This window comes from Branchiostoma belcheri, unplaced genomic scaffold, assembly GCF_001625305.1.
Source record: "Branchiostoma belcheri isolate BF01 breed outbred unplaced genomic scaffold, Haploidv18h27 scaffold4, whole genome shotgun sequence".
Taxonomy (NCBI): Eukaryota; Metazoa; Chordata; class Leptocardii; order Amphioxiformes; family Branchiostomatidae; genus Branchiostoma; species Branchiostoma belcheri.
In genome coordinates, this window is record NW_017804020.1 from 2,709,174 (window position 1) to 2,728,109 (window position 18,936).

Below are 18,936 nucleotides of genomic sequence, written 5' to 3' on the forward strand. Positions count from 1 at the left end.
CTCATTGTGAGCACTGGTTTAGTACCGGTATGATACACTCTAACTCTGGGCAACACCAATTTGATAACTTGTTTCTTGGACTTTTAACGAAAAGAATTTTGTAGCTATATGAAAATAGGCTCGGATGTAAGATATGGTATGGTTAAATGGCCTTTTCATAATTCTAAAGTGGATTATGTGCTTTTATGAAGTTCAACCTTGAATTATAAGTTGCTCCCTCTTAGTATCAGACCTAAACTTTAGAAACAACAATGGGCTAAACCAAAGTGGCGAACCCAAAACTAAAAAAAAGACATTGTAAATTAAATTTGTAATTTTTGTAATTTACAAAGACAAGAAACAACTAAGAAATTGGTGTTGAACCATCGATAACAGTACTCTACCTTGAAAATCTTCCTTAAAATTTACAATTCACTCAGTATAAAGCAGCCATTTCTAAATGTACATAAAAGGTCTGCCATCATATGAATCAACTATGTCTTAATGTCATATCAAGCACCATCAACACACTCCAAAATCAAGTCATCAGATCAAGAAAACCTTGCTCAGGACAGCACACAGTAACACAGCTCTTAACACTTCACTTTCAAATTCTCTAAAATTACATCATTCTATCTCTCCTTAACTTTTGAATTATCTGCTAAGTCCATGTCAATCTCATTAAACCTAATCTAATTTCATCAAGGATAGCGTACGATTGGAAGCTCATTGCTAGCAGCTATAATAAAGCATATTTTCAGCTCAACCGTGTAAAAACCCAACACATCATGACAGTTTTGAATTGTAACAGCTCTACATACCCTTTCACTACCTTCACTGCAGCACACTCTAGGTTAAATATTAGAAAATGCTTAAGAGACTCTTTTTACTCAGTGTCTTACCAACCTGATGAAACTATTCACGGATTAGAAAATGCTTCCTTAAAAATGGTCTACATATCTCCTTCAAGCAATTCAAATTTGAGAAGTTTACAATAGCAGTGCTTGATCAATAAAGGACTCGACATCTGTGATTGTTTTAATATCAAATAGATCAAAATTGTATGTGTGCATTTTTGTTAGGCACTTACATAGTGAAAATGCCTGCTCAAATATCATATTTTAAACTGAACGTTTCATGTAATCAAAATGCTGAGGAAGCTTCCAGCTATCAACCTTACCATTCAGATGGCAGCATTTTTTGTTTCTAAGTCAACAATAACAAGACATTGTTATAACATAACACACACAAACATTCTGTCCATATATTACAAACTCTATAGATCTATATACTATATATAACTTCAATACAGAAGAATACTTTGAAAATAAATACTTTGCATAGTTAGCAACTAAGAGTAACACCCAAATAATAAGATCTTTAAAAAATCTTCTGCCAAATGTACTATTTTTGGTGGTGTAAAATGCTTATTGCTTTGAAATACATTGTACATTAAATTTCACTCTTTTGTCAAAACTCAGTCTGTATTGCACATTTAAACACTATATTTAGTTTTTCTCTGCAAAGAGTACTCTTGTCAAGCTTCTGGGATCAACCAAATGTTCGGTCCATACACACAATATTTTTCCTTTCTCACTTTTGATTTTAGTGTGAAATATGAATCTGATAGTTCAACATACACCACTAATCCTCCAGGCCCCCCATAAATGGATAGTTTGTAATTTTGGACTGGACACAAACCAAACAAATCATTAATATCATAACATCTCCCAATCATTGTAACATGTTTACCAAATACTGATTTTGTTTGGCACAGTCAGTAAGATAGACTTCTCTGGCAATAATACCAGAGATGAGTACATGTAGAGCAAAATATCATAGATCTTCAGCACTTACATGTCAATAAAACAGCAGTTAAAATGTAAGTTGTTCCAAAAGTGTGGTCTATCAGCATGTAGAATTTTTTCTGTTTAATGAAAAGGTAATTTTTCATTCTTGAAGCACTGAGATATAGAATTATGCTGCATTCTACTTTGCATGTTGCATATAGAATGCTAATATTGATGAAAGTCAGTTGATTCCTTGCTCCACCAGATGTCACACTGTCATATCAAGGAGAAGTTTACAGCACCTGTAACAGTTGTTGAACAATTAATCTCTTGGCAGGCACACTACAACTGTGCTCTGTCCAAATCTTGTTAGAAACCACAGGCAAGAAAGAGGTGTCAACCACAGAGTTCTGAGAGGGCCTGCATGGGGGGTGGGGGTGTCTCAACAATGCTCTATGCTTAATTTTGACAGCCGGCTACGTATTACGCTGAATTCAGGAAACCTCCCCATTACGTTTTATGATAAATTCCGGGTAGTTACAACGCATTATGTAGAATCAAAGCGGCGAATTACGCTCTATGCAAAATGCGCAAATTACGCTCTACGTTGAATTAGAGCGATCCATCTACGCTCTACATAGAATTAAAACTGCCGATTACACTCTAGGGGAAAGGGTATGCAGGCCCCTTCTGAGGTAGACATCCAGGGGTCATTATTGTCCTAATAAAGAGGCAACAATGCCAGGATTCTCTACACTTGAAAAACCTTTTCGTTTCCTCTACAATCCAAAAGCTTGCTAGCTTAGCCTTTACACACTCACAGTTCAAGCAAAACTCGATCTTCAGACATTATATACACGATGCATTCCAAATCCTCTATTTTTCACCAAGCCTAATTACAAAATTACTTTTGGATCATTCTACTAAATCCAAACTGTTTGTGTTAGTGAGGTCTACCTCTGGGAGGTCAAATTTATAGTCTAAATCTTCTTGGAAGTAGGAATATTGCATTTGAAAGGCAACATTGATAGAAAAGAGCTGGTTCTTGGCTCTCTAGTGTCATGTGGCACCGAACAGCTTCATGATGAAGAGGAGGAAGCTGAGTTGGATACTCGTGGCAAACAACGATGGGGCTGCCAAAGCTGCTGCTCCACAGTGACTGGCATCCTCCTGAATAAGAAAAAATCAGCGGGTTGCCATACTAGAGCATGTAACAACCTGGACACAGTCAGTGCTAGAACTCTTCGCTTCCACAATAGCAGTATTCCACATATCGTCAGACTGTTAAACTCCTCACTTCACTAGAATACAACACGTGTAATATTGGCTTCTAATCAATTTAAATTCTAAGTATTTTAAACCATATTGTGTGTTATTCTAATGTGTATATGTGTAATTTTGGAACATTTACTTTTAAATTATTATCATCGCCTTGAATATGGTGTGATGGCCTTTCAACAATTCAGGAATGCACGTGGCTGCAAACTGTGGACAATTTTTGAGTTGACAATAAACCACTATATATAATAATACTCTTATCGTTTTACAAGAAATCTGGCATTTCAAAACTCCAGAGCTTATATAATACACAATGTTCACCAGTATATACATGTATGAGTCAGGTGAGAATACTTACCTCTGGATGGTGGTCATAACACTTTTCAGGGCCTCTCCTGTACCTTGGCGTTACGTGACATTGATCTGGATTATTTGGTGACAGTGTTAAGGAAATAATCACATATAATCCCGACACAGAGAATTTGATGTTATGCCATCAACCTGAACAACCTGAATTCTATAGTTCCAAAAGATAAAAAAATAAGCAGATTTGTTATATTCTGCCCACCATGATATAACTGAAAGAAAGAAAGACTGAATGTGGCTACAGGACATTCCACACGACTGTAGACGCAGACCACAGTGGATGATGATGATGATGATACAACTGTTGTAGGCAACTTACCCATATCAGAAAATACTGTGGTGATCTTAAGGTCAGACTTGTTCTACCACGAAGTAAAATCATTATAATAAATTCATGCCCTCAAAACATTGTTTCTGACACTGATCCCACCTAATTGCTATATTTCTAGCAGATAATGATAGCCAGAAAAGGCCAACATCAGTTCTTGTTACAATAGCAAATTGTAATTTTCAACCATTTTCCCCAATGTCCAAGTATGAGAATATATCAAAGTAGCAAAGTATTGTTAGTGATTTTGTTTGTCACCATTGAAATGTCATAAGCAAGTGGAAGACATACTTTAATCATGGCAAAACAAAACAAGGCAAAACGAGGCAAAATCTCCTGCCCCAAAGTTGAAGGATATTCTTCTGAGGTTCCTGGATGACAGGTGTGTTGTTACAGCTGTCACACACGGGGTCAGCCACCACCAGCAGCAGGTTGCTGTACCTCAGCTGTCGTACTGTCATTTTTCTGAAACACACATAACGGCACTCATTTTATTACCGGTAAAAAAAATTTAATTAGGTACATGTATGAGAAAATAAAAAAGTTACGTTTGAAATGTAAAAATCTAATGCATAATGTTTAAATTTAACTACTGCTGGTAATAATCAATCTTACACAAACACATTCATCTAATATGGTGACCAGCCCCTCCAACCCTGTCCAGCAAATTGCTACATAATGTAACCCAATACCACAGGGTGTCTGCTACAGCACCAGTTACTATGATGACAGACATCTGGTCCAGGTCACTGACGTGTATGAAGAAAAAGAAGAAACGGAGCAAAAGCAATATATTTTCCTTCTCTGAAGATAGAGGTAAAAATAAAAAAAGAAGCTGGTATGTACCTGGAGCAGTTTCCGCAGTCATCAGACCAATATTGATAGGTAGTAGGTCCAAGGTAGTACTCATGCTGCAACCTCACACAGCTCACATTCTCATCTATGCTTCCCTCTTCACCCAACTCCTCAGCCATAGCTAGGGGGAATCAAGGGGTTAGGAAAGTAAACAATATCCTCTTACACTAAAGTTGAAATTTCATCTGAGTTGGTGAACTACAAAATGAGAAAAAAGTTTATTTTTGGTCAATATCTTCTTCTTCTAACTTCCAACAACATCCTTTGAAACATGAGATTTGTACTTACTTGAGCTTGATGAGAACAGGATTCTGTAGGAGGAAAGCAAACACACATGGTAAGAATTGATTAATGGGGACAAAAGTCATGTAGAACTCATTTGATCAGCAAGAGATAACCATGCATGTCCTTGGTGCTGAAAGTGTTTCACATCAAAATATCTGTCTATCATTATGGAATTTTTAGTACATAGTACAGCTTAATGAATTTTGTATTATTCATATGATATTACTGGCCTGTAAAACTGTTATGAATGAGAAGAATAAGCAGTATATTTGGTACTAAAATCTTTCTAATCATAACCAACAATCATTACGGTAAATGTAAGTGTAAACAAATTACCCATAGACATTCTGCTGTAGATATGCCCTGCAAAAGAGAATAAAATTGTGCAATTTTCAAGCTACACATGTATAATAGCATTATTAGCATGACATACTAAAGGTTACACGAGCACAAAATTACATTACAAAATTTCAAAGCAATAATCATATGAAAATGGATGTGCAAACCATGCTGCGTTAGTAGTCCACCACTGAAGGTTGAGGGCGTCTGCAAGGTTCAGTCTTGGCTAAAGGGTTACACATAGTTTTACATAGTCAGAATCTTCAAATGCTGAGTGTTGTTTACATTTTACAACTAGAATCTTTACTGATCTTAGGCTTGATAACCATGCATAGAACTTTGATGAACCAATATTGGTTCACACAATAAATCTAATAGCAAAACTCATACACTTACATCATACAACTGTACTTGATTGTTTAATATACGATAGGTACATGTAACATTTAACATTGAATAGAGTGTCAGTAATTGTGATTAACAGGTGTATGTACAACCTTATCTCATTTCTGTTTCTGTTAACACCATCATCTACGGGAGGTTTACATGTATAGTTTAAGACTCACCACAAAAGATACCCTGGATCCTGCACTGGCAACTTTTGGCTGCTCTTTTTTACACGAGGCCTGAAAATCATATGCCTCCTCCCTGTGACATAAGGCGTAACATCAAATAATTAGACATCCAACAACATATTGTTAGATATGATGAGTTGACTTAAAGCAAATGCCACAAATCTCCTGGATAACTTGATATCAGATGATACTCATATCTTCTTTTATGGCCCAAAACCAATTCCAAGTTGTGCAGAACAGTGTAATCATCATCAATCGTGGAAAATGAAGTGTCATTTTATAGGATTACGAGCAATAAAACCTTCATATTGTATCTGTTGGGTAGTGGAAGTATGTAAAGTCATAGGTTTAGTGATAAAATTATCATATGTACAGCCATATATCTAGCTGGGTTTTTTTTACATGGATAACTGTGTGGCTGGTAGAACATGATAAATTGTGTTACAAACCTCCTGTACACCCTCTGATTGTACATCTCACTCATCAGGTGTCCATCTACCTCACCAAAGAACCTGCCAACCTGAGGCAAAGGGCAGAATACTTTAAGGCCACACCAAGTAAATTTTATGGATGACGTCCTTTGGAGACCCTAAATCTACTGCGAGAGGGCAAAAAAAACAAAAACAAGAAGGGCCCTAAAAAACAAGATGCCTAGATTAGAAATATACTAAGAGACGACAAATGTTAGGACACAAATTGAATGAGGTGACACAGTGTAACAAGCAAGAAGTCTTTTTTTCATCATCAAAACAGCAATAAATCAGGTGGAACAGTGGACAGTGAAAAATTTTCTGTTATTGACAGGATGGTCCTGTCAATAGACACTTTCTTTGCATTACGGGTTTCACGTCAATCTGATGATTTGCGGCACTGTCGTGACTCTTTGGTCATAGTTACAGGAAGCGAAATTCCTTGTTTTTTTTTCTAGGAAGAGGCCCAAATCAATGCGCGTGTGGACGTCATCCATAAAATTTACTTGGTGTGGCCTAATGTTCTGAAAACTGTCATGAACTCATAACTCATAACATTCTATACTCATAACATTCTATACTCTAGTGGTGTACAGGAAAATTTACATTTCTATGAGAATGGGATTGCATGAAGACTATGTGGTGACAAGTGATGTCCTAAAAATATATTTGGCAAAAGTATTCAAAATACAACGTTACTTCCTGCACGTATGGTGCATAGGTCGGTGCGCATCTCTGTTTCTGTAGCCCTTGGTCCACACAGCTCCCATACTCTTTCCCAGATGTTACCAAATGCAAGGCAAACACTCAACCCATTCGGCCAATACACTGGTTAAAATACAACAACATGACACTAAAAGTCTTAAATACTTGTCCTGCAGACTGACAATAAAAAGAGTGATTGAGGAGACAGACGTGGTGAAGAAGGGTAACAATCTAATATCTTCAACAGAGTTGTCTGTTGATCCTAACTTACATCTCCCACTTGATCATCCTGATTAGTGGTGACGATGAACCCACCATCATCCAGCAGGACACAGAGGAGGTTCTAGGACAGAAAAAGAATTTTTTTATGACAAAACAAACCTTTAGACAGCGTCTTTGGCACTAAATTTACCATTAATTTGCTACAAATAAAGCAAATATACTAAGCATACACAAGGAAATTGTTACTCAAGCAACTGGATAGATTTTGAAAATTGTCTGGCGTTTCAAGTAGCATTCACTACTTTTGTCAGTGACTAAGGGGATCTGTACTTGAACATGTAATTTTATCCAAAAACCTCATTTCACCTATTGTATTATGTGGTACATGTTGTATCTCATTACCAGTCTAACCTTCATTGACACAAGTATACTAAGCTACAAGTATGAGGACATACCTCACTGTCTCTGCAACTCCTGATAACATCTGAGCAGGATTGTCCCAAAGGACACTGTATAGTACAGTAGATGCAATTAATAGCAATAAGTTACAGTGACTGTGATGTCATGATGACTCCTTTCAGAACTAAAACCCAACAGTTTGCTTCCTCGTATATTCCCAGACTTGCATGTATTTGGAATAGACTAGACGCCAACCTGAGAGCCCCAGGCCTTAGTGTCTCCCAGCCTCAACACTTGCTTGTGTTTACATGGCAGTTGTTGAATCACTTACATAACAGGTTCAGTGTGGTTGACAATTTTTGACACTCCATATACTTGGATATCATTCTGCAGCTGCTGTGTCCTGTATTGCCACAAGGTCGTGTTAATCTGCTCGGATCTCTTATCATATTTTCTTTGCTTTGTATTTTGAATTTTGTATAGTACTGCATTTTGATTGTTGTGAACTGTACATAATTATGTAGTTAATATAATTGTCAATAATTGAATTTGTATGTCTGCTTGAGAGACAACATTAAGAGGTGAGAAATCACCTGTGTTGTATTCCCCTCCGTATTGTTCTGTAAAAACCAAATAAAGAAATAAAGACTGAACAAAATGAAGCCAAACATACAAATGATAATATCACCATAATATATATAGTCTGAAGATAAACTAGGAAAAATTGCTTGTTATTTGTAATCATATTCCAAATTGGAACAGACCGGACTATGAATTTGTACATTTCTGTTATCATTTTTATTATTTTAGTCAGCTGCTCTGCAGCTGGATGATGATGATTTATTGTAACAGTTATTGTTTAGTTGCCAATTTTTATTTATTATCATTGTCATTATCATTATTTATTGTATCTTAATTTCATAGTTTGTACATGACTTTATGTATTTTGTTTATTTGTGTAATACAGAGCCCCACTGAAAAGCAGTGTCATAAATGAGTGGGAAACTCTGTATAAATATGACGGAAAATAAATAAATAAACTTAAAATCCATAATTGTGAAATACATCTGCAGTGTGCCTTATCTTGAGTACATAACAGCCCCCCCCCCAAGAAACATGCAGTATAATTCTGTACCTGATCTGTGATGTGCAACATAGTGCCGAGTATGATTTCTGGGTCAAGCTTCACTCCAACAACTGGAAAAAGAAACACATGCCATTCATCGACCAATCCTAGGTATCCAGCTAATGAGATACACAAGGAATTGTTACTAATCAAGCAACTGGATAAAACTTCTGAAAACTGTCAGGCATTTCAAGCAGCATCCACTTCTTTTCATCAGTGACTATCTTGAGTAGCAATTCCTTGTGCATATGTCATTCAGTCACAACAAAAGTTAAACATTGATGGCAATTTTCCTAATCCAGTACATGTATATGTACATGTAAGTCCCATCATGACAGCCAGCAGCATGTCTGGACTTGCCATGATGTTTCTGTACATGTATGTGAAATAGATAATAGTGATACCTGCTGGTTTGATACCGCCCATATCATTGAGAGTTACAGATGAGGTGGCCATGATGGTGTAGTTCACTGGCCAGTTCTGATGGTCTGGGGAGGGAATGAAGTCATTGGGTCAGTGACTATATTATATTTGGTAGTGTTTGTAACATAGAAAATGAGTCGCCTCCATAATTTCTTACCACATTTTCATTGTTTTTAGCGGTCAATCCATATTTTGACATGAAAACAAGCAAGAAATTCTGTGAATCACATTTTTTAATCCACTCTAACTTATGAACACAAATGTACTGTCAGCTTGGACCCCATAAATACAACATCAATATACAAAATGTATGTGTTGTATGTTTTGACATGTCTTCTGGGCAAGAACCCTAAACCACCTCTTTCAAACGTTGGTTTTATAAAATAACCAAAATTCCATCCAAATCTATAGCTTTCTGGTTCAGTCATTACAATGTACATTTAGCCATTCTTTATGTGTGTAGATGTGATTAAAATATATCATTGTATCTTACCAGAATTGTAAGGCACTGAGTAGATGAAGTAATCGTTGTCGAGGGACCTCCTGAAGAAGGTCTGCTGCCAAGTGTCCCTCTTGTCCTCAAAGTCTTGACATTCACTGGAAACAGTAAACAATTGCACATGTGACCTGATGGCTTTTTCAAAGTGTTAATAATCGAAGAAGAATGTTAAGCAAAAATTGTAGTGACTGTAGTAACATACATGTAGCTTGTACCAGGCTTCAGAAGTGACTGAAGACTAAAAATTGGCCAAATAGACGGATGATATGCCAGGGGAGTTGGTTAAAGAAGTACATGTGTCACTTTCTGCCATAGTCTAATTGCAAAGCAATCGAAGAATACTTCACCACTTGGCACATATTATAATGCAATTAGCAGATTATTGCACCTCAAAGAACATATGCCAGCGAGCTTCAATTGGCTTCAGGAGATGGCAACTGTACTCCTTTAGCGAACCAACTCCCCTGGCATTTTATCTGTTTTTTTTGCCAATTTCTACTCTTTCCAGTTGTCTGAAGCCTGGTAGAGGCTACAAAAAAAACCTGAACACTTCAAGAGGTGGCAACTGCACTCTTTTATTGGACCAAGTTGACCATGGCATGTTGGCCAATTTCTGCTCTTTCAAACTGTCTGAAGCCTGGTAGAGGCTCCAAAAAAAAACCTGAATACTGGATAGGATGTGGGTATTTGTCTCACCTCTCTGGGAAGACCCTGGTGATTCCACCTTCTGTTGATACAAAAGTCGCCATGATGCCATCACTGTAGAAAAGTGAAAGACAATGACTGTGACTGCATAGATGCAACAAAATTTGATTGAAAATAATCATTACTGGATAAAAATATCACAAAATAATGTTGTGGAGAGAAATAAATTGAGCTCAAAAATGACTCTGTGACTTAATGATCTTTTGGATGCCAAGAGCTTATTTTCTTAATCAGAAAAGGGTTGTTATACAGGAACTACCGGTATTACTATTAAACAACAGGAGGATATATTGCATACTCTTAACTTTTTCTATTTATGGTTAGCACAGTAACTGATCCAGTGGTCATGTTCAAGACATACCTTGCATTATATCGAGCATTGCTACATGTAGCATTACATGTATTACCGGTATTACGGCATGCCTCTATATCTTGACTGCAAGCAAAAACAAATGAATCAATCAATCAAAAAAACATGCAGAACTTAAGAAATCACAATGACAGAAAAAGGCACAAAAGAGACAAAACTATAATGAGTATGATACAAACACAACATGCGAAACAAAGAAGACAAAACTATTAAATCCAACGTATCAAATGATGATTCTCTTCTTGAAAGTGTCACATGAGAATAGCTGTTCCTCCCTTGTTATTACCTCTTGAAGTCTACAGCTTTGTTATTCCAGAATTCTGCCAGTCTTTCGGTGACAACTGTGTCTAGGAGCAAGTGCTTCAGTCTGGGCTCATCACCTGGGCAGAAAAGACACAGCAATTAATTACCTGCACTGTAGTATCCCAAATTGACTTCTAGTTAGCAGTTTTCAAGACTACACTCCATGCATGCTTAGCATGTCGGTAGAATGTACTGTGCCTGTATAAAACCTGCCAGTGGATTTTTCACGGTTTCTGTCGAATGCTTGGTAAATGTTACACCAGAAATTTACCTGTTGCAGACAATATCTTTTCAATTGAAAAGTATAGAATTGAACTATGGAATGTCATCCTTAAATATGTGAATGCAACGGTTAAACCAGGTGTTCTTCCAAATATGCACAAGGTATAATAGGTTTTGCATACTAGGCACAGTACTTTCTGCTGACATGCTTGCATGCCTCCATTTAAAAGAAAAAAAAATTTATTAAGTTCCAGATAGAGACATCGATTGAGTGTGTTACCACACCATTTGTGCAAGGTTTAGTGATATTCATTGCTATGGGGGAACCAATCCATTCAATTAACTACATGTATAATATTACACAAACTAACAGCAGCAGTATAATCTAATCCTGGATACCACCACTACTACTACTAACATTCAGCTGGGAAGTCAAATCCGCTCAGTTTTTCCAAGATGTCCTGCAGGAAGTCAGCATGGCTGGAATTTGTCAGGACATCATCACAGAAATTCCTGTAGAGATCAGAATCATTAGTATGCATCTCAGTTGCTTTCATTCAGATTTACATTCTAGGACCTACAATATCGTGCAAGTGTTTAGTGTAAGATGTTGCTCTCCAACACATGGGGAAATAATGGAAAGAATTTAATGTATATAGTTGAAGATTATTTCTACATTGAACTTGCAACAGTCAAAGATCACCGGATCCTGCAACATCCAGAAAAACACATAAAGAAAAATTTCAAGTACTTTTCTGAGGTGTTATATACTAGAAGACTGTGATGTGCGGTGTGTATGGGCATTAGGTGAAGTCTTTAACACTTACCATGGTGCAATGAAGAGTGCAGAGCGCTGTGTTTGTAAGTAATCACGACCTGGATAAAAGACAGCCAACAGTACTGAAGTTTATGCATGGAGACCAGAATTCTACTGCTGCATATCAAGCAGAGATTTTAACACCACAACAGACCAGCTGAAATTTGTGAATGATACACACCTCTATGCCTTTATGAAACAACATGTGTCACAATCTTATACTTCTCAGTGCAACCAAACCTTGTGATTAAACTGCCTTGGTATACATGGTGTAACTAAACAGTTGTATCCCAAAATGTGAATATGCTCCTTTCTTCTCCGAGAGACAAACGATAAGTTATGCTACGGTCACAACCTGCCGCACGTGCTTATGAATGCTGTCTACGTGCAAAAACGTGGGAAAACGTAGGGTATCCGTGCGTGGTGAGTACCGCCTCCGTACCGAATCCTACGGATTTGGGAGTACGCAGACACGCCGTAGAACTTGTAAGTGCATGTAAAACTTGCAAAACGTGCGGTCTACAGATTCACCACCCGTGCATGCGAGTACGAGCGACGCGCGTGCCCCGTACATGTCGTGCGGAAGAAGAACGTGTGAGTACAGCCTCCTTGTGGTAAAGTTGCAATCGCACAGAGATCGTACGTTGTAAGCACGTACAGCTCACTTACCACTTGCGCAACGTACGATGCACGCAACCGCTTACAACCAGACTTGGCGTGCAGGCCACACTCTTACACTTTGCCAACCGTGCGAGTGACGTGCGTAGACGCCACTCCTTCCCCACGTTTTCAGAAAAAACGTAGCAGACGTAGCCTCCCAAAAAACGTACGGAGAAAAAGCATGTACGGTGGGTTGTGACCGAGGCTTTAGAAAGGCTTTCCTAAAGGTTAACTCTGTATGTACCTGTTGGTATGTCAATGTTCTCCACTTCTATCCTCTTCTGTCTGTATTCTGGCAGCACCAATCCAAGGCTGCAAAAAGTGAAATATAAAGTCAACATTAATGCACAGCTTTCAATCCAAATATGTTTGATAAAGTAACAAGGCTAATCATTGACTATTAATCCATGAAGTGGTGGAAAATGAAACATCATTATTTGCATTGGTCATTGGGACTCCATATGGAGTACACAGTCAAATTATCAAAGCATGGCAGCAATGGCCTATTGCCATAAAATAGGAGGCATGGCCCTTTTATGGTATAATAGACCATGTACGAGGGCAAGGCATACTGCCATCCTAAATGACACCATCATAAAAAGAGCACATCCGACATAGGCAGAATGTACTGATCATAGTTAGAATCAAATTATAACAAAATTATATCTTCTACCATGTAAGCATTGCATGTTCATTTGTCAAGCCTTGCAAAGCAGCTGGTAAGATACCTTCATGCAGATACAAGGAAACATGATAATTTCTGTCTTACAAAATTCTTCCTTTTATTGTATATGGGATGAACTTTGGGAACAAAAGTCTACCATAAGGAACCAGGATTTTCTAAGCAACTTAAGTTAACAAAATGGTCTCAGGTTATCCAAAGTCAGTTGACTAGTGAAACCATACTCAATTTGGCAAAGGCACAAACACATACAATGAACACAATTATAAACATATACAGTTGTCTGAAGTATTGTAAGTCTCAGAAATATAACAAATCCCCAGTTACTATGAGTTTGAACAATTACTGTATGTACATGTACTTTAAGTAAGTTTGTAACACTGCAACAAACACTAAGTCTATGCAAGCAAATACTGTGTACCTAAGTATCATTTCAAGTTAATAGATTCAGATGTACATTTACTTATAAACCACAATGCTATGAATTCCAGTAGAACTACATTTGTAGCTTCTCTTTTGTATGTTTTATTTTGTAACTTGAATTGAAGTCTCAATCAGAAAAGTCTTATACATAGTTGGCCTGATTAGACCAAAAATGCTTCTTGTTATCAACATTTCTATCAACAAGGTTCAGAGCTTGTTCAATAAGAATTATATGTATTACATATATGGACAGGTGCTATCTCTGAGTTAGTTAATAGCAAGTACGATTCACATTCAACTTGTTAGTAACTACATGTAAGGGTGACAGACATGGTTAGATTTACTCATCATGTACTCTTAGGTGGGACAAGGAAGGGAGCACAGACATCCATTCAGTAATATCACACATAGAGATGGACACAGGACATAACAGGTAATAGAACCTAGTACTTTATTCAAACATAATCAAGGATAAATCTAAGAGGGAGAAACCACTGCAGCAAAGTCTGTACACCAATGGTCTGGCAAGGATAAAGTTCTATCAGGGCAAGAATCCAAAACAAAGTGAAAAAAACTGTTAGGCTGAGATAGAATTGGGCTTTATAATAATGCCACTACTTTTGGGATCAGAGCTTGGATTGTGGAACAGCAAACAATGAATGCCTTTGTTGTTTGCTTTGGGATATGAGAGGCTATTTCAGGAGGAGCCTTAGTCATGTATGCTGAGAAAACTCTGGGGAGACTGTGACTTTATAAATGACATCTTATCCTGGTTCCTCCTGAAATAGCCTCAGCTCTGAGAGCAGGTTAAAGTCTAATGACTTGTGTACATACCTACATATCCCTCTTTGCCGTTGATGTTCATTGCAAATTAATGGCATTTTAACATGGTAGAGGTGAGAACAAAATACAAGTCAATTCTTTTAGCTCACCGTCAATTGGGGAGGGGCACCACGGACACTTCTCTTTTTTTTTTAGTTTATTACGCCAAACATGCAAGGAACTAATTCTAAGGGAACTGAGTCATGCAGCAAGTTACAGAGTTGACAATTTTGAGGAATAGGGATGCCTGTTGCAGCATCTCTACAGGGTAGCACTGTTTTAGAGGGAGGATGACAACACACAGTGGGGCCTGTTCTGACAGAGAAATTGGGGCCTAAAGGGAAGAAGTCATTACAGGGCACACATGTACAACACTTCCACTGACGACACACGGGTTGCCTACACCAGCCGGTTGCAGCCATGCACAGGGAACACTGCCGGGGTCTGTGCCTGCACACATCCTGGACAACACACAAATGCTGCTGCAGAGGTACTGGGGGAGAAATTACCAGGAGTTAGCTGGAGTTCACCCATGCATTTAGTTCAAGGCAAGTACGGACTGCCTACCTGAATATGGTGCTGTTCATGGGACCATAGATGTATGTCCTGTTCACAAGGTCCACGTATCTCTGCAAACAAACACAAAGTTAATACAATTATGTCATGCATAAAAATGTTCTGACTGAAACATAGAAAATGAACTTACACATACAAATGATTGAGACTTTCTTTGGCATTACACCAACTTACAATGTATGTCAGAATGACTCAGATATTGTACCTACAATGGATTGTTCTCTACTTTGGTAAAATTGCACTATATTTGGTAAAAATGCACTAAGAATGGTAAAATTGCACAGTATGTGGTAAAATTGCTCTGTATTTCATGAAATTGCACTGTATTTGGTAAAGTTGCAATGTACAAGTGTCCTGTCCTTGGTGCTGAAATTGTCGTTAGGATGTATAATACATAATGGTTGTGTCTGCTAACACTACTGACCTATAAAAGATGGCTGATAGATAATAACTAACCTGCTGGATAATAAATACAAAATGTCTCACCTCATCTTGTGACCTGACAAAAGTCTCAATAGTCACCGCTCCCGACATTCGATCAATCATGTTTTTTCTCACCTGAAGATATACAGAATTAATTAATTGCATTTTCTTTATTATTTCATATTTAAAGCATTTGCAGCAGCCACAAAAGTAGTTTTTTTGTACCACAAATAAATAGCTAGAACCAGCCTATAATACAAAAGAAGCCACCATTTCCCATCAGTAACATCACATTTTTGCCTAACAGATATCAGTATGCTATAGTATCAATTCAACTTACTACATAAAAAAAATAACCAGAAAATGGACTCTGAAAATCCAGTTTAGTCCCCCTGAAATTGCTTTGGGTGCTTTTAATGACTTAAGATGTGAAGAGATAGTAGTCCAGGTGCACAAGAACTTATTCTGTCATACTCACATCTTCCTTACTGGGGTTGTCTGGTTCCACCTCAAGGAAATCAACATTAGGTGGCTCCGACAAGTAACCCAGCTGTAGAAAAAAGAATGTATAAACTGTAAAGTTTTTGATACATAATTTGTGCAACTACATGGGGGTTTTAGCAGCAAACCTTTGTTGTTGTCTGTTGCAAAAGAGAAACCTTCTGGGATCCATTTAATGATCAATATTCCTTCCATAAAAATCTCAGTCTATGGGGAAAAATGTTGGCAAAGTGCACAACGTTTGTGTCAAGGAAAAGATGTCAAAACCTCTCCTTCCTCCTTCATCTGGTCTGACAGGTGCTGTTTTATGCTTAGGTTGAAAAATGAGCCCCAGATTTTTTAAAACTGGGAGTTAAAAAATCAGCCCGGGTGACAAAAATACCTAATCGTGATAACAACGACTGTTCCCTTTCTGGTGTCCGTCAGTCCAACAGACTGATTCTTTTACCTCACATTAACATATAAACATTTAATTAGTTAGCATTCTATCTGAAAGGATGGTGCAGAAGGACAAAATGCCAGCTGACTTTCATTGCATTGGCTTGTCTAAGACAAGATGTGGAAAAGGGCAACCTGTCCACACCACACACCAACAATACATGCATACATACACCATACAATGTACACACACACAAACACACACAGACACACATACACAGTGGCCACAACCTGAAAATATCTTAATCACACAAGGCCTTTCCCAAATACAGTTCTTTTATTATATATAATATATTGTAGTATAGTGAAATATTAGACTGCAAACATAGACACACAAGGCAAACATACAGTGATTGTCAATTTAAGGAATTAAAGTTTCTTCCAAAAACAAATATGTAAACATCAAACATAATTAGTTAAACACTCACAAGTGTTACTTAGTTGTGATATTAAGGTTACTATTTATTATCATTTAGAAATCAGTTGAAATCAGTGAGGTGTTAGTTGTTGGTGGTTTACATCACAACGTCACAGCAACTTCACAGCAACATCACTGGTGCAATAAGTTAACATGGAGGTCTAATCTATAACAAAATCAGTACATGTAGATATCAGAATCATCACATCACATCAATAGCAACAACAAACATTTAAATATATCATAGTGTTAGTTGATCTGTGTTATTCCTGTAGAAATCAAGTAGAATCAATTAATAAGTGTTATTAGCGGCTGATTTGGTTAGATCACCATCATAGCATGGTCCAGGCAGACTCACCCTATACTCAAGCAACGCTTTCTCAGTAAACTGAAAATGAAGTCAAAAGTGTAAAGCATGCAAAGCAGTATGCATTTAGATGGAACATAAAAGCAATATAAAGATATGCTGATGACATGAAAGTGTTGCATGTACGAAATATGATTGCTGCAGACATGCAAAAAAGCATTTTAATTTACTGCTTTGATGGGATAAAATGCACAAACCTGTTACAGCTATGAAATGTGGGAATTTGTGGAATGGAGCAACAGCTCTTAAAACTAAATAGTCAACGTGGACAACACTGTTGGAGACTCACCGACGTATAAGTTTGCTCCTGTAACAACAAAAATGAACTGCAACTGATGAGTTATGAAAACTTGGGGCAACAAAAAAAACTATTCTACTATTTGCATACTGAACAAAATGCAACATAAGTTATACAAAAATGAAACATTGTAAGGATATCAAACAAGGTACCTCTGTTCCTTTGTTAATCTACAATTAAATGTTGTTAGTTTTGGACAGAACATTGATTTTGTTAGATCTCTTGCCTTCTATATAACGGTAAAGTCCAGTACCGTAAAGTAAAGCTATCAGTGATAGGCATGTATCCTCACCTGGCTTTTGAGACTGGGGTGGAAGAGTATGTAACCATTAGGGTTGATGGCAAAAGTATACCCAGTGGGACCAACCTGCAAAACAGAAAGTCATCAGCATCCTGTGATATCAAAAATATTAATATGTACATTACTGATTTCAACCAAGTCTGTGTCAAATAGGAAACCTTTAAAGCCATGTACTTCAGTAGAGCACAAAGTACTTAGAAATCCTCAAGCTTGCATTCATTTTATCTGTTTGTCTGAGTTATATGTGCCAAGCAACTATTTGCTTTGTTCAAGGGACCTCTCCTTGGTGCTGAAACTATGGGTGGAATAACGTCGGGGCTTTCCAAGATATTATACTCACAAATGTGAACTCTTCAATACTATATCTTACTGTAACATCTACAATGTATATGCTCTTCAAAAATTGCATTGGATGTCTTTAAAACAAAAGAGACCTACCATAATGCTACTAGATAAGTAGGAGTGTGTTTACCTCCCTGTTGGGGTTGAATTTAGTGATCTGTGCCAGTGTGATGTCCGTGCCCATGACTCCTAGAATCTCCTGGCTCTGACACGCACATCAAGACAAACACGTTTGATAAAAAATTACAAGCAAGTGTTTAACTACAGCACCATAATGATTACATTGTGTACTAAGTTGTAAGCATGATGGCATCTTAAGCTACTTGCAATGCTAGAAATGTTTATTCCTGGTAACAAACTGAATACAAAGTTTATGAAACTGTTAACTGCTTTTCTCCCAAACACATTTCACAGATACCCTATCTATGAATCTTTGAATGTTTGAGAAATAATGTTGCATTTGATACAACCAATGCAAATGACACTGATAGCATTTTATGTGATAATGATCTATGGAAGACATTGGCAACTTTCTAATCTTCTGATAATATACTGATATACCGTAATTACAATTAAGTACTTATAAACTGTGATTACTGTGAATTAAACATATGATAAGAAATATCTAT

The 18,936-nt window shown here is 37.3% G+C and overlaps 1 protein-coding gene across 1 annotated transcript in view; it reads right to left on the reverse strand.

The window, feature by feature from the left end:
- Positions 1-2,335: 2,335 nt before the first annotated feature.
- Positions 2,336-18,936, reverse strand: part of LOC109477080 (voltage-dependent calcium channel subunit alpha-2/delta-2-like) — a 91,359-nt gene continuing 74,758 nt past the window's right edge. The window contains exons 15-37 of the mRNA XM_019778125.1: positions 16,121-16,192; positions 15,706-15,777; positions 15,211-15,272; positions 12,961-13,028; positions 12,067-12,115; positions 11,658-11,752; positions 11,001-11,094; positions 10,336-10,398; positions 9,634-9,737; positions 9,122-9,205; positions 8,727-8,788; positions 8,185-8,211; positions 7,648-7,701; positions 7,242-7,313; positions 6,245-6,315; positions 5,787-5,868; positions 5,388-5,446; positions 5,218-5,244; positions 4,885-4,907; positions 4,588-4,717; positions 4,100-4,206; positions 3,406-3,482; positions 2,336-2,939 (exon numbers count right to left, since the gene is read on the reverse strand). Of these exons, the coding sequence (XP_019633684.1) occupies positions 2,829-2,939; positions 3,406-3,482; positions 4,100-4,206; positions 4,588-4,717; positions 4,885-4,907; positions 5,218-5,244; positions 5,388-5,446; positions 5,787-5,868; positions 6,245-6,315; positions 7,242-7,313; positions 7,648-7,701; positions 8,185-8,211; positions 8,727-8,788; positions 9,122-9,205; positions 9,634-9,737; positions 10,336-10,398; positions 11,001-11,094; positions 11,658-11,752; positions 12,067-12,115; positions 12,961-13,028; positions 15,211-15,272; positions 15,706-15,777; positions 16,121-16,192 (1,665 nt within the window). The 3' untranslated portion in view covers positions 2,336-2,828. The remainder of the gene's footprint in view (positions 2,940-3,405; positions 3,483-4,099; positions 4,207-4,587; positions 4,718-4,884; positions 4,908-5,217; positions 5,245-5,387; positions 5,447-5,786; positions 5,869-6,244; positions 6,316-7,241; positions 7,314-7,647; positions 7,702-8,184; positions 8,212-8,726; positions 8,789-9,121; positions 9,206-9,633; positions 9,738-10,335; positions 10,399-11,000; positions 11,095-11,657; positions 11,753-12,066; positions 12,116-12,960; positions 13,029-15,210; positions 15,273-15,705; positions 15,778-16,120; positions 16,193-18,936) is intronic.